Below are 19,975 nucleotides of genomic sequence, written 5' to 3' on the forward strand. Positions count from 1 at the left end.
ATATACACACACACACAATATATATACAATTGCATACACAACTAAAATCAAAACCCATACTTTATACTGCAGTAATCCCCATCCGCATGAACAAGCAAAAATCAACATTGAGTAAATCTCCAGTTAAAATTTAAATATTCAAATCTTAACAACTAATAATCATGGAATAAATATAATTTTAAATCTTCAAAATTTGGGTTGTCAGGTGCATATCATGCTCTCGGTGTTTTACTTTAATATGTTATTTGTATCTTGATAACATGTCTTATTTGATAACATGTCTTGTATAATAATATATTCACATGCTCAGGTATTTTGAGACATCTATTATTTGTTAAGCATGCTTTTATGTGTATATATGCTTCATGATAGCATGGTCTGGGTTACTATCATGTCCTGGTGTGATATCATGTCTGCGTGCTTATGTTAGGATGACCGTATGCGACATATGTCGGCATACCTTACGCTTTTCATTCACGAGTATTGTTGTACTATATACTTACGTGCTTTTTGATAACATGTTTTGATTTGAAACATGTCTATTTGCTTATGTGGCAACTTGTTTAGAAGCTTATGTTGACTGCTTTAGCATATGATATATGCTCGTTTGCCTTAGCACATGGTGTATACTTGTTATTTTAGCATGTGGTATATACTTATCTGCTTGAGTACATTATATACGCTAGTTCATCTTGATATGATTATGTGCAGCATATCGTCATGTTTTACATTCTTCTCCTATATACACTGACATGTCTTATGTGATCTTACTACTTGTGTGAGTAGATAGTCCGTTGCTATGTTGCATGCTAGCTGTTTACTTTTATGTCTAGTTTTGACATTGTCACTTAGGGTCTGTCGTATCCCTTGGGTGCATTCTTGTTTTATGAAGTTCTTCCTTGGATAACAGAAATTCATTCTGTAAGGAGCCATGTCGGGAACCTGCTTGTCCGTTTTGTTGGTTGGATGTTTCGAGACCTTAGTCTGACGGTTGATGCAAGTAAGGCTCATGTGAGCATAGAATCGCAATCCTTGTCTGGTAGAGTGAGACGCGAGCCAGGGTGGCACCGTTTTATTTCCTTTTCCTTCGTAGCTTCATGATGTGGTCAGGGAATGTCATTGGTGTTTTGCAATGTAGGAGCTACTGGTTTTACTTGCACTGAAGATTTAAGACCTTAAGTGTAGCGGTGCCTATGACATTGTTGTCAAAGTTTTGGGATTAGTTACCCCAACTCTCACAGATGCCTGGTTCCCATAGTGTTTTTGGAAATGATCATTTTTGACATTGATGTCTTTATATTGATAGGTTTTCTGAGTTGACCTGGTTGGGGCAGGTTATGAACTAGTGCCTCATACTGTCACGCTACCATACCAAATTGTGTGTTTTGGGCGGGTGCTAGTCGTTGTCGATGCTACCTTACTGACGAGTAAATGTGGGCGGCCGCTAGGCACTGTCATTGCTACCACACATTTGAGTATGTTGTGGGCGGGTTCTAGTCGTTGTTTGTGCTGCCATGTCACTCTTTTCTTTTATCGTGTTTCAACGTTTCATTGTCTTGGGATTCTCTCGATGGTTGACGTTGAGTTAACGTGTCAATTCGTATGAAGTGTTGTCTCGGTTCGTGGTTTCGCATTCCTTCAGTTAATCTTAAGACATCTGGAGTTGTCCTTCAGTACTTTAAGAGTTGTCCTTTGGTTTGATCTTTGTTTGGTCCTTACTCTGTTCTTTTTCCAGTATGTTCCTAATTTCGGGGACAAAATTCCTTTAAGGAGGGTAGGTTGTAATAACCCAGTCATTTTTCCTCCTTTCCTTTTTCTCAAATTTTACGTATAAATTTTTTCCGTTTAATTTTTTTCCCCGAGTTTTGTTTCTCATCACTGGGTGTCGTTTCGAGTACTTGAAAATGGTTTCCAAGACTCTTTCATTTGGATTAACAACTTCCTTTAATGACCGAGTTATTTCCACATTTTCACTTTTTGGACACTATTCACTTTTCGTCTTTTTTCCCGTTTGTCACTTTTTGGCGCAACCTCACTTTTCATGCTCGGAGTTGGTTTTGACTTCACGTATCTTCATTCTATGTGGTTTCCATGAAATACGTATCTTTACTTTTGTAGAAAAGTATTCTGGTTGCTCCCGGTGTCCATAGGGGTATGGATGCATAGTTCTTCAGAAATATTTTCTTTTCTTGGGATGTTTTTTATAAATATCTTTTGAAGGTAATTATCTTAGGGGTTTTTAAGAAAATATCTTTTGGAATATATTTTTATTCTGGGCCAATTTTGCAGTTAACCCTTTTTGTAGGGGATATTGTGCAATTAACAAAAGTTATTGCAAAATACCTCGTTTTGAGTCTGTATCCTCGTACAAGATTCATTTTCACTTTTCGTCGACTCGTGAACTTTTAAAATTTCCTCCCGGTCGTTTTCCCCAGTTTTAAGGATTTCTGACCCTAGTTGCAACCGAACTTGTTTGGGGCATATCTCTCTACTCGGGACTCGATTTTCGATACTGTTTCTTTTGTTGTTCATATTTTATCATCTTAGTTCTTTTTCATTCATGGAATTTCACTGTTTGAGTGCGTCTGCTCAAATTCCACTTTTCCAGACCCGGCGGAGCCCTTTCGGGGCACTTTTAGGGTTTTACTATAAATAGAATGTCTTAAAGTGAAAAATCACTTTTTCATCATCTTCTTCCTCTCTTTGGCCGGCAGCCATGGGAGCCCAAAGGGTTGCCACCACTCTTTCTTCTTCTCTACTTGATTTCCTTTGTATTTTGTCTTCCGTCTTAACGTTTATCGTAGGCCTCGTTGTACTCTACCTTTGCCCCTTATTAGAATCCATTTCCAACCACTTTTGAGTTTGGGTTTAAAGTTTGGGTTAGATTTTCACGGTAGCTCAAAGGTTAAAGTTATTCCTCTTGTTATCCCCAACATAACCCCGCAGTATCGTCGGATTCGGAGCATTTTTCTTTCGATGGAGATTTAAGATTTCATCTAAAATTGAGGTAGGGGATGTCTTAGGTTTATATCTTGGTTATATTGAGTGTATTCCATGCTTATACAACTTAATCACATGCCTTTGAATTAAATCTAGAAACTTTATTAATTTATTTTCTTGTATAAGATTTAATTCTCTCGGTTGGTTATAGTTTAGTTTAAACTTGTGGCATTCTAATATATTACACCTTGATATGTTCATTGACATATATTAAATTGAGAGCATTTGAACAAGTATTGAAGCTTTTATTTAATATTTTACTTGAATGAAAATTTAATTCATGTGGCCTTATCTAGCTTGAAATCAATATGTGAAATCATATTATATTAGGCCCTAGCATACTCTTCAACATATGTGAATTTGAGAGTATTCGAAGATGTTTTAAAATCTAGAAATAATTAATTAATTTGATTAATTAATTTATTCCAAGTGTATTATTCACTCCATTGGATTTCTGACTTGATATTATTGATGTGCATGCCATATACTTTCACATATATTAAATCGGGAATATTTTATTAGGTTTTGGAACCTTTCCTTTATTATTTTTCTTATATGAAGGTTTAATTATCATGGTTGTAACTTGCATGCAAATCATTTGTATTAGGTTATTAAATCAAGTATTGGCATGTTTTATAACATACTTTAATTTGAGAGCATTTGGATGAGTTTTAAAATTTAGAGATTTTAATTAAAAGAATTAATTAAAACATATTCAATGGTTCTATGAGCTTGATTAAGTTTCTAACTTGGTATTAATGATTACTTGACAAGTTCCTCCACGTGTATCAAATTAAGAATAACTAGATAAGTTTTGAAACTTATATTTAATTATTTTCTTTGTATGGAACTTAATTCACATGGTTGTAACTTGTATTTCATGGGGCTTTTAGCTTTTCATCATGTATCTAGACTTCTTGTAACTTGATTTCATTAAGGTAATTAATGAATTAGTACGATTGTCCTGGAATGATTTAATTACTTATGTGTTGTTTAGTAAATAATTAAATCATTAATCTTATATTTGTGGAATATTTACATCAATGGATTCTATGTGTTATATATATCTTGGTTGTAGTCTATATAGATACATACTATGATTTCTTGACATTTCACATGCCATTATAGTTGAGAACTTAGGGCATGACTTGTGTGTTTCCAAAATCTTAGTTGTGCATGAAATATGGTTAATGCATTACTTGTTTCTTGATACTATTTTGACTTGCACGACTTGTTGACAACTCGTTGATTTTGAAAACTCGATGATATCAATCAAGATTTGACATGGCTAGGACTAGGTTCTAGTACGGGAGATATTGAGAGTTCCCTATCTTAGAGTGCGCACTAGGGGAAGGTACCTATGGGTTAGTAGCCCTAAAGTAATCCCAAGAGTACGGTTTTAATCCGGGCAATATCCAAGTATCCACATTGTTTGATTTCACCCATTAAATTTCAAGTGTTATTCCTTGAAGATTTAAGAACCTTTTTGTGTTTTATGGAATATTCCAACCATACTTCATTGCATAGATTTTATGCTTCATCTTTGATTTCATTCTTTAAATTTCAAGTGTTGTATTCCTTGAAGATTTAAAACATTTTCATGTTATATGGAATATTCTAACCTTGTTTAATTGCATAGACTTTATGCTTTACCTTGATTTCACTCTTTAAATTTTAAGTGTTGCATTTGTGATACCCCCAGATTTCCGGATATGGGTTGGCCAGGCCCACGCCCGATTACCCGAGGATATCAAACAAATTAGCAATAATCGAACACAGAATATAATTAAGATAAACATGAGTAAATAAAATTCGTTGGAAAGAAACTAAATGAAAATCCTTTATTAAAAACTTCAGAATAAATCTTATAAATAAGAACTAGTCTGTTACATCCAACTTCTCCAATTATAATACAACTCGGGAATCCATCTGGTGGATCCCTAATCAAAAGCCAATACTGGAAAGCGAACAACTAAAAAGAAGTCCACTGCTAAACCATGAAGAACCCCCCTACATCGTCGGTAGAATAAGTAGTCGTCTCTGCTCAGCAGCACGAACAAGCTCTAAGACCTGGAACCGTCCGTTACCTGAAAAATAATAGTGGGTCAGGCCCACGAACAAGTTCTATCCTTAACTACAATCCAAACAGAGACCCGATACGCAGATACATCCTAGACGTCTAAAACATATCTATATAGTCCGTGATAGATAAATATATATCCACACTACAGGACTCTCACTAACTATGCTGAGGGTCTCAACCTGAATAGAAGGTAACATGCAATACGCACCTGAGTGGGCATGACTACCTAAGCCTAACAGGGTATACCTCAACCAACATAGCTAGCTACGCATCCTACTGCATATACGCACCCTAACCGTCGACTATGAAACTCAAGCTCAAATCGCGGTACCATAATTTATATATATAAATTCCCATCCAAACCAATGTAGTGCCGCTCAACTGATTCATTGCCATGACACGACATAAAATTAGGATTTAAATGTTTTAATTAAATCCCTACTCCAATTATATATATAAGTTCCTTCCAAATACAATGTTGTGCCGGTCAATAGTTCATTGGTCAAGACACAACATATAATCAGGATTTAAACGTTTTAGTTAAAACCCTATCCATCCTAACGCAGAAATATAAACAACCATCCAGTATGTCTTTCAACTGTTTTAGTTGACAGGACATGAAACCATGTAGGATTTAACTGTTTTAGTTAATCCATTCCGTATATATGAATGGGTAGGAATTAGCGTTGTGACCTAATCCATCCCTCCGTATGCCACCGTCCCATACCGGTGCATATATGCAAATGATCCGTAAATGATGCAACATTATAAGCAGTACATCAAATAAAGTCCACATTATCCATATAGTTGACAAACACATAATTTAAACAAGTCATCAACTAAATATCCAGAATCCATCCATGTAATTAAACGAGACAAAGTTTACTAATTCGTCATGTTATAATCCAGCATCCATCCAGGTAATTGACAGAAAATATATTTAATTCTTCAATTAATTCCAAGCCAACGTCCAATTGAAGTCCAAACTCTAATCCAAATAATTGCAGTGTAATACTTAAAATTACCGCAACTAAAGTTCCAAGCTTAAATCCATGCATTGCATAAAAGTATTTAGTATTTCAACAATTAACATCCAGGATATGCATAGATCACACTTGTTAATTAAATGATCCTAGCATGCCACCAGAATAAGATTTTTAAATATAAATATACTCCGTTAAATTACTGAAATCAAACTAGGCAATTAAATTCGTTCCTTCCATTAACAGCCTGCACCGCTGCACTTTCCCTCTTACTGTTAAATCCAATAGTACTAAGACAATAATTTATTATGTGAGGCTCTAATATAACATGGTAATAATGTTTGGAATCCATGTTCCAACCCTTTTTAATTCCTAGACATAGTTTGCACAATTAAATCCTTCCGGTCCGTTAAGTCCTTAAACAGCCTGCGACTTACTTTAGATTTTCCTACTGTTTAAAACATTAGCATAAAAACAAATTAATGCATCTTAGGGCTTTAATACTCCATGAATTAGTGTTTAAAAAATCATCATAGTAGCCCAGACATTGTTCAAAAACCCACAATTGGACCAAACAAGGCGCAACTACTTCAGTGTACGCACAAAAAGAAAGAGCCTGCTCCCAAAATAAGTGGAGCAGGCTCCACTTTGCCTAGAGCCGGCTCTCCCACAAGGGGGAGCTGGCTCTCCTTGCCTAAAGCCCGCTCTCTGTCCCCTTTGAGAGCCCCAGTTTGTTCCTTCGCCGTCTCTGACGATCTGTTCCATCTCCGACCCTTTCCTACCCCTCTGTTGCTTCTTAAATCTGGTCTTAAGAGTCCTAGAAACATCCAAAAACAACCCTATGCCTTGTTCACAATAGTCCAATTCAAATACAGTATTTAAAACCTTAACTGATTAAACATGCTTCCACTCCAAACTAGAACCCAGAGGTACAACCACAGATTACTTCCACATATACAGACATCTGTGTTACCCAAGAATTGACTCTAGAGGGGGGGTGAATAGAGTCAATGGCCAATTTTCGCAAATTATAGAATTATAATTTCTAATCAACAGTATAACCAATTATGCAATAAACAAGATATGAAAGTAATCAATTTAGCACAATTGTAAAAGAGATAAGGGAAGAGAGATTGCAAACAATAACACAGCAATTTTTGCGAGGTTCAGAAACTCCTACTCCTCGGCTCAAGATCCCCCTTGAGACTTCCCAAATTCCTTAGAGCTTCTCCTTAATGGTGGAGAGCAAACCTTTAATTGAAGCAAGACCTTGCTTCTCTTTCTTGCTAGGAGAACACCCTTCTCCTAGGCTTCTTTTTGGGTCACACCAACCCTTTACAGTATCCTTGCTAAGAGACCACCTCTCTTAGTTTTACATAGGCCACACCAGCCCTTACAATTTCTTTGCTAAGAGAAACTCTTCCTCCTAGGCTTACAGTAGATTTGTAGATAGAATTTGCAGTACAAGAAATCCTCTCAAGAACTGATACAAATCGAACCTCACAATAGAGTATATATGAAATCAAGTGAAGCTCAAACTCTAAGTATGAAATGTATGAGAGATGATAAGGAAAATACAGAACAAAAGCTCTGATGAAATACTAGAACAAAAGTTCAGCAAAGGCTCACTAAATGCTCTCTGAAGTTCACTATGATTCAACTATGGAAGCTTGTATATGAGATAAAGATCGATGTCTGAACAGAGGGTCTATGAGTGAGTATAACCAGAATAAAAGCTCTGTATAATGGTAGAGCCAAAAGCTCTCTTTGATGCACTTGAATGAATGTTCTTGAATGCTCTCTCAAGTAGTATAATAGAGCAAAAACTCTATGAAGATTAAAACAAGAGCAACAGCCCTTTTAATCTTTACTGGAATCTCTCAAGATAGAATAAGAGTGAAATGAGAGAGATGATGAGAAGATTGAAAACAAAAGCTCTCTTTGCAATGTAATATGATGTCTCTTAAAATCGTATTTTCTTTTCAGACAAACCCTCTGTATATATAAAGAAATTCATAGCTCAATATAGCTGTTAGAAGTGGTTAGAGGAAATAAATGCAGAAAAATTGCCGTTGTAATTCAAAACCCTCAAAGGAGCCGGCTCTTTGCAAAAGTGGAGGCGGCTCAATTTCAAATGGAGGCGGCTCCATTTGAAAAGTGGAGCAGGCTCTTTTTCTGAAAAGGAGACGGCTCAATGGAAAAGTGGAGCCTTCTCTAGATTTTTAGAGCCTTCTCTACTTTCGTAGAGCCTTCTCTACTTTTTGGTAGAGCCCTCTCTAGTTTTTCATTGAGCCTTCTCTACTTTCCTGAGCCGTCTCTAATTTTGTAGAGCCTTCTCTAGTCTTTGAGAGAGCTGGCTCTATTTCTTATAGAGGCTGCTCTTGCTTCATGAAGGCTGCTGCTAAATTGGACAGAAAAAAGTGCATGACTTCAAATAGACATAACTCAGTCCATGAAACTCCAAATGAGCTGAAATTTGAGTCTAAAATCATTGTCTTGAAGTCAGCTATCTAAAGCCACTGGCCTTGCTTAAAAATTCCAACCATAGAAAAAGTTATGGCTATTTAAGTGCAACCTGGTCAGAATTTTCGCAGAGCAGAATCAGGTATTTTGTAAAGCTCATATCTCAGTCATTTTTAATCCAATTTAGGTGAAATTTGAGTCTAAACTCAAGGGCTCGAAGTCAGCTTTCCAATGCCACTGGCCTTGTGTAAAAATTCCAACTACACAAATAGTATGCTGAAAATAGCTTCTTTTGAGATATTCATTTTTCTAGCACCTAGGACTTTGATGAATGATTTAATTTAGTTCAAGGCCTGTTTCTAGGAGTCTAGGGACATATGAAGATGTTAAATTTCAAGTGCATTGTGTCCTAGAGTCATTTACCAAATTATGGCAATAAGGGCTTTAAAGATGAAATATAAAATTCAATGCCTTTTTCTTTTCTTTCTAGAGACCAAAATAAGTATTGTGATTAATGTGCATGGTCCTAGCATTTCTAGCTTAAGTTGAGTTCTTTCAAAGCTTATGCAAGCTTGAACTAACTCATTCTTAGCAAAGACTTCATATGTTAAATATATGTGTATTAAAGTTCAAAGTCTATTGCTAATGATGTAGGAGCATATGATGTATGATATGCATGGTCCTATAGAGATGAGCTTCAAAAAATATTCAAATATACTTTGACATTGAATCTTAAGCTCTTACCATCCTATCTACCCTTTTCTTCATTCTTTGACCATGATCGTTTAGGCTTGATGAAGACTTGCTTTCTTTCTTTGAAATGCTTTGTGTGATCTTTGAAGTCCAAGTTTTTCTTTGATTTCTTGCAACTTTGATGCTTCCTTGAATCCATTGCTTGAATGTTTGGAATGCTTGGAATGGATCTTCTAGCTCATCATTGAGGATTGAATGATGATCAACTATATATCACTCAATTAAACCATTAGTACTTAAACATCATTAATGGTTTGTAATCATCAAAATATAAGATTGACCTTTAGAAAAAATCCTTAGGCCAACAATCTGATTTAGCATATAACAAGCATGTATAAACTAACTAATGATCAATTAAAACCCTAGAGACAGTCTAAGGATGCACAGAACACAGGCAACGGGAGAGAGAAATGAAATAACTTGCCTTAACCGTCTTTGAATTTTTCGATGAAATCTCCGACGACCGTTCCACCTTTGTTGCTCTTGGTTTTACCCACAAGCCAACCTCTACTCCTCCTCCTCCTTGGTTCAGCCCTAGCCTAAGGCAAAACCCTAGACTTTCTCCCTTTATCTCTCTCTGTAATTCCCTCTGTAACTCTCTCTGTTTTACCACCATTATGCTCACGTCTCTAAAACCCTAAACCACTATAATGCTTATATTTATAAGCTTATTACCGAAACCCTACTCCATATCCAATTAAAGACTAAGCCCTAATTCCAATCCCAGTCGGCCCATAAAAACAAAACCACAGTTGTCATCTACGACACTTACATACTTGACTTCCAAAAGACTGTAAATAAATAACGTAATAAAAACACTTATTTAACTTAATTACCCAATTATATAAAAATAATAATAATAATAAAGAAAAATTACAAAAACACTTAAGGACACACCTTCACACAAGTTAAATCCACTAATGTAATAAATGCAACTAATTCAAATAATGCCAATTAAGTCCTTAAACACTAAGTTCATAAACACAATTAATGTAACTACAGAAAAGCAAAATCAAATTTAAATAAATTAATTAATTCAAACAAACACAAACAATAAAAAAAAGATAATTCATTTAAGTAAAACAAAATAAACCACTATTCAATAAACAATTTGACACATAGAAACAAATTTAAATTATAATCTTATCCTTTTGAAAACTAGGGTTATTACAGCATTCCTTGAAGATTTAAAATTTTTCGTGTTATATGGGATGATTCAACCTTGTTTAAATTACATAGACATCATGTTTTACCCTTGATTTCACTCTTTAAATTTCAAGTAGTATTTCTTGAAGATTTAAATCTTGTCGTGTTGTGTGGAATGTCCCAACCTTATTCAATTTCATAGATATCATGATTCATGTTGTTTCATGTTGATATGACTTAGGAGTGATCCTACATAAGCATCTTAACTTAGAATCTAGGTGGCATGAACCATTTCAGTAGTTATCCAAAGTTATCGACTTTTAACCTATAATGCGATAACTACTGAAACGGTTCATGCCACTTAGATTCTAAGTCAAGATGCTTATGTAGGATCACTCCTAAGTCATATCAACATGAAGCAACATGAATCACGATATCTATGAAATTGAAAAAAGTCAGGACATTCCACACAACACGACAAGATTTAAATCTTCAAGAAATACTACTTGAAATTTAAAGAGTGAAATCAAGGGTAAAGCATGATGTCTATGTAATTTAAACAAGGTTGAATCATCCCATATAACACGAAAAGTTTTAAATCTTCAAGGAATGCAACACTTGAAATTTAAAGAGTGAAATCAAGGCAAAGCATAAAGTTTATGCAATTAAACAAGGTTAGAATATTCCATATAACACGAAAATGTTTTAAATCTTCAAGGAATACAACACTTGAAATTTAAAGGATGAAATCAAAGATGAAGTATAAAATCTATGCAATGAAATATGGTTGGAATATTCCATAAAACACAAAAAGGTTCTTAAATCTTCAAGGAATAACACTTGAAATTTAAGGGGTGAAATCAAACACTATGTGCTCCTATGTTGTTTAAATTGCATGAGTAATGTGGTCTATGCTAGAAATACTCTAAGGTAGCTTAGGATGCTCCCTAAGTCTCATTTTGACATAGACGTTAGGTGGTATGAGCCCCTTTGACTTGTTTCACCTTAAGGTAATAATATTGTAAAATGCTAGATCTATGCATGCTCATCTCCTACGAGTAGCTTTATGTTACTCACCCCAAAGTTACCGGGGACATTTTTCAGGTACGAAGACTTGGTTCGTGATGCTCATCATTCATTGGATGGCTTGTAGCTTTTAAGTTTCTATTTCATGCAAATGTGAGCATGAAATGTCATTTTGTAGCCTTATATGTCTAAACTTGTATCTTTGATTCCATATATGTAACATGTACATAAGTACATCTTTTACGATGTATTTTAACTTGTATGAGATGAGGCCGGAGGCCAATGACATTTCTATTGCATCTTATGTAATTCTTGATTTCATCGGGTGTGGGAATTCCATTTTTTTTCTTTCATAGGGTCTCATTAATCATGTATGAAGTGAAACCAAGGGCCAAACGGTAATTTGACTCTATTTAATATTTTTAGTTTTCAAAATTTCGATTCCAAGTTCATTTTTATCATTTTTGGCAGTCGGGGCTTCTCGAGAACCGCAGACCATTCTCGCGTGCTTAGAATCATTTATTACACTTGTGTGCACATTTGTTTCAACCTAAAAATACATTTAGGGTCAAATGCATACTTGGTGCAAAGTTGCATTTTTTTTTGTTTTTAAGTCTTTATTGATCTAGGGGCATTTTGGTCATTTCATAGTGTGTTTTTTTCATTTTCTCCTGCATAACCAACTAAAAAATTTGATTTTGGAAAGGAGTTTCTTCTTCGTGTTTTTCCATAAAATTCGTTTGATAGCCCGTTTTTGCTCTCAGATATAGACAGATCCTGTAGCAACTTTTTGCTCTCTTGACCCTCTTTTGATCTAGGGGCATTTTGGGTATTTCACAGTGAGTTTTTTTCATTTTCTTTCACTTAGTCAGGTAGAAAACTCGATTTTAGGGGGGGTTTCTTCTTCGTATTTTTCCAGAAAAAATCGTTTCGGACCTCGTTTCGGCTCTCATTTCTGGCTGAATCTTTTTTTCCCCTAGCATGTCATGGTGCTTATCAAGGTGCTCGTGGGATGCTCGTAGGGTGCTCGTGGTGCCCCGTCTCGATGTCGTGACGTCGATTTTTGTTTTCGCCCGTTCTCCTTCATCCGGATTCCAAATCGAGTGAACTTTTTATTGAACTTGACTAATTTTTCGCTGTCTTTTCAACGGTATGCTCAGTTGCACCGGGATCTTCCTAGATAATTACTCGTTTACCCTCTTAGCCTTAAGTGCTCATTTTTCTTCGTTATGCCGTTTCTCCTTCGTCCGGACTCCTAATCATGCAATTCTTGAGTCCATCTTAATTAGTTTTTCATTGTCTTTCTAGAGGCATGCTTGGTGGCACCCGAATCCATAGTTTCATAAATGACTATTTTGCCCTTGGGGCTATTTTTGTCTAATTTTTCTTACTTTCCGCTTCCACTACTTTCTTTTGAGTTCCGTGACTTCCCATGAAGTCACAGATGTGTTTCAGGAATGATATACATTCTAGAGACGTCATTTTCATGTAAAATGACTATTTTGCCCTGGGGGCTTAATTGTTATTTTTTCGATCTTTTACTTCCGCATCTAGATCCGCTATCAGATCAATCTTCGGTTCAACATAGGACGCATTGGCTTGAAAAACTAGGGCCACCACAAATAAATCCAGAAATAAGTATAATAGAAATCAGATATATAACTGAACATATTACACTGCTAGTACATGACTAAAATCATATAACATCCATTTAAATTGCTAAAATAATGTTAAGTAATTAAATCATTCCTTATCAATATGCAAACTCAATTAGAATTTCATACTGATTTAAAATCCTTATCATAATAAAATCATAAATCATAAATGATTATATTATATTGCCAATATAAGACTAATATCATCCAATATCCATTTATATTGCTAAAATAAATTTAAGTAAATAAATCATCCATTAACAATATGTAAAATAATGTAGAGGTCCATATTGTTCAATCCTTTACATAACGTAGATTATGTTTTCCGAGTATTTAACATGATCCCCATAGTCCTTTAAAACTCTCAAATCAACCAACACAGTTCTGGAACACCCCAATACCAAAACAGTAACCAAAAACTTATTCCCGCAAGATTCCCACAATGGAGCCGCCTCCACTTAGAGTGGAGCCGTCTCTACTTCAAGTGGAGCCGCCTCTACTCCTGTTACCCTCCGTCTTCTTCATCTCCGGTGAGTTTCAGACACTCTATACTCCTCCGGTAAGGTTCCTAAACATCTGTTCTAGGTCCCAAACAATCCCAATAATTTTATAAGGTCCATATGCATTATAAACACGAATTAAAGCAAAGTTCCATGCAATTAATTTCAAGATTTATCAAGAACACATATAAACACACATATACTATTTTAATTCAAATTAAGCATGCATATTAAGTCAATTTAATATCTAATTAACCTTGAAACTAACCTAGGCATGTATAGAACACGAAATCTAAGGGAGAGAGTTAAAAGAAGAACTTGCCTTATGGGTTTTGAATTAAAACCTCTCTTCTTCTTCCTAGGATTTCCGGCGACCTTGGTTGCCGTTGACCTCCTCTGCCGCTCCTGGTTTAACCCACAAGCCTGGCTCTCTTCCTCCTCCTCCTTGATTCAGCCCTCTTTGGCCGAACTTTAGTTTTCTCCCTCTCAGTTTCTCTCTCTTCCTCTCTCTGTTCTCTTTTCTTTGCCTCACAAATACTCATGTAATATAAACTATAGCCCCTTCTTCAGACTTAATGAATATATATAGGTTATACAACATATAACCTTAATCCTATTTTAACCCTAAGTCTAACTTAAGGAAGAAGAAAAATAAAATACAACCAATATAGTAATAATAATACTATCATATAATATCACGTATATATATATATATATATATATATATATTAACATACTAATTACCCATGGGTCATAATCCTTACCCATTTAAGCTTCATCCAAGTAGTCTATGTGACCCATTTATTTGGTCCATTACTACTATCCAAATCCATCTATTTTAAAAATATAAAATAACATTTAAATTAATAAATAACTACTCATCATCAAACAATACTTAAACAACTAAATACAATCAAACAAGCACATCAATAAAGCAAATACATCAAACGATAATTTAATTCAAATAAACCATTTAAGCACACACAATTTAAATTAAACAACTAAATCAATTAAACTTATAACAATTAGCTAAATAATCAATTAATAAAAAATGCAATTAAAACAATTAAATAAATACCGAAATTATCCTTTTAAAATTAGGGGTATTACATGTCCAAAATGGACAATATCATACCATGTAACGGAGTGGGTTATTACATTACAGGAGTGAAATTTTGGTGGTTTATAATATGCCATAATCAACAATTGAAGATGGCTCCAAAGGAGGTTGGAGATTGAAAATTCAATACTCCTCTTATTAAAGAGTCGAGACATTGGCAATCCGTGGTTAAACTAAATCAAAAGCAACACAACTCAGAGAAACCAAAAAAAAAAAAAAGTGTTCATTGAAGAGATATGAAACATGCATAATAAATTAATCATGGCTACAAGCACATATTAATTCAGTTAGAAGATAATATCAAATTAAAGCTAAACATGGACTATCTTCGATTAGCATAAACAATTTATCTAACTACTCTACTCTAGGGTGTAGTATGGTCTATCTTTTCTAAGCATAATCCATCAAAACCCTAATATTATATTCAATGAAAAACCATTGCAAAACACCATCTCATTTACAACTACAAGAATTAAATGAGTTATATTTAATCACAAGATTAAATACCTAAGACAAGATAGAAAATACTTTGCAATTGGATTAAAACTTTGAAAACGATTTCTAGTGAAAAGTTAAATAAAATCCTCTAGGTTATACAATCATGTATGAAAAATATCGTTCTCCAATAAATAAATACAATCAAACCAGAAGCACTAAGCTAGGGCTATATCACAGCCCTAGTAAAGCTTTTAGCCGCTCATAACTGAAATGGACTTCTTCATGGTTGGGAAAAACATTTTTGCCACCATAGGTTAATCCCTTCTTTCTTCTTTATTCTTCTCCTCTGATTTCAGCCTTTAGCTATTGTGTTTATCCTTGTACTAATGGTGTAGAGAATCTCTTTAAATAAGAGAAGAATAACCCAAAATATCCCTTTTCCAAATAAGAGATCGATATATGGAAATTCTGCCAAACTCAAACTCCAAAATTCGAGCTGACTTCCAGCCCAGTTTTGACATAGTAAACATCATTTTCACGAAATTTTCTTGAAATACAAATTTGTAGATTTTTTAATTTCCTTTCAACTTGCGCAAAAATTGAGCCATTTTAACCCTCGAGCAAATAGATACAGACAGAATATTAAAACGGGTTCAAGTTCCAAATTTTGGAGAAAGTTTCCTAATTGGAGAGGGATTCTTCCTTTTCTTCTTGTTTCCATTCTCATCAGCTTGTGGCCTTTCTCTTGGGCTCTTTCTAGGTCTAATTGGATTTGGATCTTATTCATTGCTCGGCCCAATGGATGTGATCTTATAACCTCTTGGATATCGTCTTTTAAAGGCCAAAGTCATTGGTTTTGACTAATATTATAAAACTATTACTAAGAGAATAAAATATGCAAATTAAAGGCTAAAATGTATAACATTCAACACCTAACACTTTCCAATCACCGTATCATTTTGAGTTAAGGGTAAATTTGAAAAAAATAAGATTCAACAAAAATTTTAAATCTTCCAAGGAAACACTACAAGTGTAGAAACTATTGAAGCTAGTAAAAAAAATAAAAAATAAAAAATCTACAAAATCATCTTTTAATTTTTTAAAAGACAAAATTTTGTCCAATTCAAATATATGGTTAATATTTACACGAGGATTTGAAAATGCATATTATAAACAACTTTTTTTAACTTTAGTTATTAGAATAAATTGATGAACTAAAGTTAAAATAAGTTGTTTAAATAAATAAATTCAAGAAAAGAAAAGAAAAAAAACAAAAACAAAAACAAAAAGATACCCTGCACACATAGTGTCATTGTCATAGCATAAACAAAACTATTATACTATTATAATGATTACTATTATAATAGTATATTATTATTATACTACTATATACTATTTTATCCAAACGTGCCACGGTGGCACTGTTTGGAAGATCTTCAAAATACCTTGTATATCAACATCATCCATAATTCATATCAACAAAACAGAACGTGACCGGATATTCAAGCTAGTATTAATTTTGAACACCAACAAACTGTTCGCAATGACCCTTGACTTCAGATATTCAAATCTAGAGTATTATCCAACGGTCAGAATTAAAGGAATAGCTACTCCTCATCCACAGGTGATCGCAACTTAGGGAGGAACTTTCCTTCTCACGTCCTACGACCACCCTCCGAACTTGCTATTTTGGGGAAGACACAATCCTCTCTCTTTCCCCTTCTCTCTCTATATATTCATTTCCACTCATTCTTCCACTCTCACACCTCTCTCCCACTTCAACTTTCTCTCTCTAGATTTCTTTTCTCTCCCTACACTCCATTTCGGAATAATCCAGCTTCAGCTTGCTTACTCTACTGTTTCTCTCTCTACATTTGTTATCCGAAACTTGGATAACTTTGACAATGGCCACTCACGAGGAAATCTCAGCTCTCCAATTCATCAGACAACACCTCCTCGGTGAATTATCTCCCGTGAGTTCGAGCTTCGTCTCCGACGAAGTTAGCACCAGTGATCTATTCGAATTTATCCCAAATTCCATCACTTTCGAGCAAATTCAAAATGATTTCTTTAAATTCGAATCAAAACCTCAAATAATCGATCTCACCAGCCCAAAGTCGTTGAATTTGGACTGTCAATCGAATTCTGAGCAGAGATTCAACGACCGCAGGCCTTCGTTGAAGATCGATGTGGCTCCGGTAAAGAAACTTGAAGTTTTGGAATTAGCCGAGTCGACTCAGCCATCGACGCTACCTTTGGATACAGAGGAGGAGAGAGTGAACTACAGAGGAGTCCGGCGAAGGCCGTGGGGCAAGTACGCGGCGGAGATCCGAGATCCGAACCGGCGCGGGTCTAGGGTTTGGCTCGGCACATTCAACACCGCCATTGAAGCCGCCAAAGCGTACGACAGAGCCGCATTCAAGCTGCGTGGAAGCAAAGCTATTCTCAACTTTCCACTCGAGGTCGGAGGGAAGTCGTATGACACAGTCGCCGCCGTGGACGGCGGCCGGAAAAGACAGAGAGACGTGGAGGTGGAGGCGGAGCAAAAGCCGTTGAAGAAGGAACAGTTGCCGGAATCTGACACTCCTCATCCGTTAACGCCGTCATCTATTTGGAATGCCTTCTGGGATGAAAACATCAACGGTAGCCTTACCGTCCCCCTCTTATCGCCGTTATCTCCCCACCCGCCATTTGGTTATCCTCAGCTTATGGTCATATGATATTATGAACATCTGAAATATATGGAGTGTATATAAAGGGAGGAGGGGGCAAAAGATACTGGTTTTTCAAAAAATGGAGATATTTAAATGTTGATTCAATTTATTTATTTATTTTCTCATAATCATAGAATAAACCGGTTGATTTCTTGGAACCACTTCTCTTCTCTTGAAAGAAAGAAATTCGATACTGTATAAAATCAAGATAACAAATAGTTTGGTAAGAAGACTAACAAATGAATGCAAGTTATATCAGAAGGAATGTGAATTATGCGGGGCAATGGATTCCAAGGGTTGTTAGTGTGAAGTGAAAAATGGATTGACGACGTGTTTTGCTTCTGGGAAGGAATGTCAACAATTTTTATATTTTGTTGAAAAATACCATGCTAGGTAGTTTTTACAAAGACAGAATGAAAGCCTGTTTCGAGATCTATTAGAGTAGAGGATCAAAAGCAGCAAGGAAGAAGTGTTGGCGATTGCAAGAGCACCAACCTCTATCCCAGAAGCAAGAAGAGATCGATTTGGTGATGTTAAAGTAGATTCTAAGTTTAATTATTTGAACTTGGAATTTGCTAGGAATAAATGAATATTGTGAAATGGTGAAGAAGGAATGAGATGCTAGGTTCAAGATGGAGTTATGAAGAGATACTTGTTTGAGGTGGAGCTATAGAGGAGAATGTGAAGATAAAATTTTGAGCCAAGGTGGAGATTGTTAGAGTTATGGGAGAATTTTATTATGGAATAACACAACTGGTTGCGTTTTAGCGAAACAGATTGCGTTTGGACATAATGGTTGGATCAATGTTTGAAGAAGCAGAACCGATTGCGTTTTAGCGGAACCGGTTGTGCTTGTCAAATATGTGTTTTTATCTATTTTATTTCTCAATTGTGCGTGTAAAATTTTAACACCACGATTGCAAATATAGTCTGAGTTTTACCCGATTTGTATAAAGGGATCACTTTATCTAGGTCTCATGGATTAGCCGAAACTCGAAGTCTCCAGTTATCTAAAAAAATACCCTAGAAGGAAATAAATTACACCTTAAAGTGTATCTACACACCCCATGAGACAAGTTATTTGATTGTCTGTGAATCCAATGCAAAGACTAGCCTTCAAATTGATGGAGCAATACACTCATATCATCTAAGACCATTGAATCTAAATCGGCCGAGTTTCATTTGTACAATGTTGAGAATAGGTTTCAAAAATAACATGCCTAAAACCTCTTTGTATAGGAAATTGAAAAGTCGGTGTTGATTGGATATCTGAAATATACTACATGTCTATATAAAAATTAACTAGATTTATTTTTTAATGCACTTAATCAATTGAATTGTTTTTTATTCATTTATAAGCAATCTTATCTTATATCTTATACTTCTAAAAATTTTTTAATTTCACAGCAATATTGTTGCAACTTCTCATCCTTTGTAGTTCTTGTTTTACCAAAGCGACATTCAATATACACTTAGTTTTAGTTATCTTGAGCCTCTTGATTGTAGGGCTTCTGTTAGCACTATTTTCTTAGTTTTAAAATGTAAAAATCTTGAACCTTTTTGATTTTGTCTCAAGTTTTGAAGTGTGAAAAATGCCTTTTTAAAGTCCACTGTGCAATTAGGTTACTTTTAATATAAAATAATAAAAAATCTATAGCCAAAACTCATTTCATATTGTAGGGCACATCTCTTCAATGTCAATTGGTACAGTAAACACACTCATAATTTAGAGAAATTGAATGAAATAGAAAATTTATAGGAATTGATCAAAAGTAGCATCAAGTGAAAATTTTCAACTGTTCACAAACTTGTATGTGTATATATTAAGATATTCTTGGCATATGTTTGTGTAGAATATATACAATTCTGTGTATATATATGTTTGCATGTATGCTTGTGGATAGCAAGAGGGACTTGGCTCTAAAAGAAATTAGGCACCAGTTACTTAAGGTAGGCCTAGGTGCTCCCAAAAATTAGGACTCTCCTCAAGAAATACACGTGGGAGAGACTTGGTTGTGACCACAGGTGTCCCAAAAGATTAGGACTCTCCTAAAGTCTCAACATTTGTCCCCAACGGTCATACACTCCAAATAA

The 19,975-nt window shown here is 35.0% G+C and overlaps 1 protein-coding gene across 1 annotated transcript; it reads left to right on the forward strand.

The window, feature by feature from the left end:
• Nucleotides 1–16,857: 16,857 nt before the first annotated feature.
• LOC132285216 (ethylene-responsive transcription factor 5-like) lies at nt 16,858–18,042 on the forward strand. The gene has a single exon (XM_059787384.1). It carries the CDS (start codon nt 17,072–17,074, stop codon nt 17,885–17,887), a length of 816 nt encoding a protein of 271 aa, XP_059643367.1. The 5' UTR covers nt 16,858–17,071; the 3' UTR covers nt 17,888–18,042.
• The last annotated feature ends 1,933 nt before the right edge of the window (nt 18,043–19,975 follow it).

Source organism: Cornus florida, unplaced genomic scaffold, assembly GCF_030987335.1.
Source record: "Cornus florida cultivar Cherokee Brave unplaced genomic scaffold, ASM3098733v1 CherokeeBrave_3.0.0_Hap2_Chr11, whole genome shotgun sequence".
Taxonomy (NCBI): domain Eukaryota; kingdom Viridiplantae; phylum Streptophyta; class Magnoliopsida; order Cornales; family Cornaceae; genus Cornus; species Cornus florida.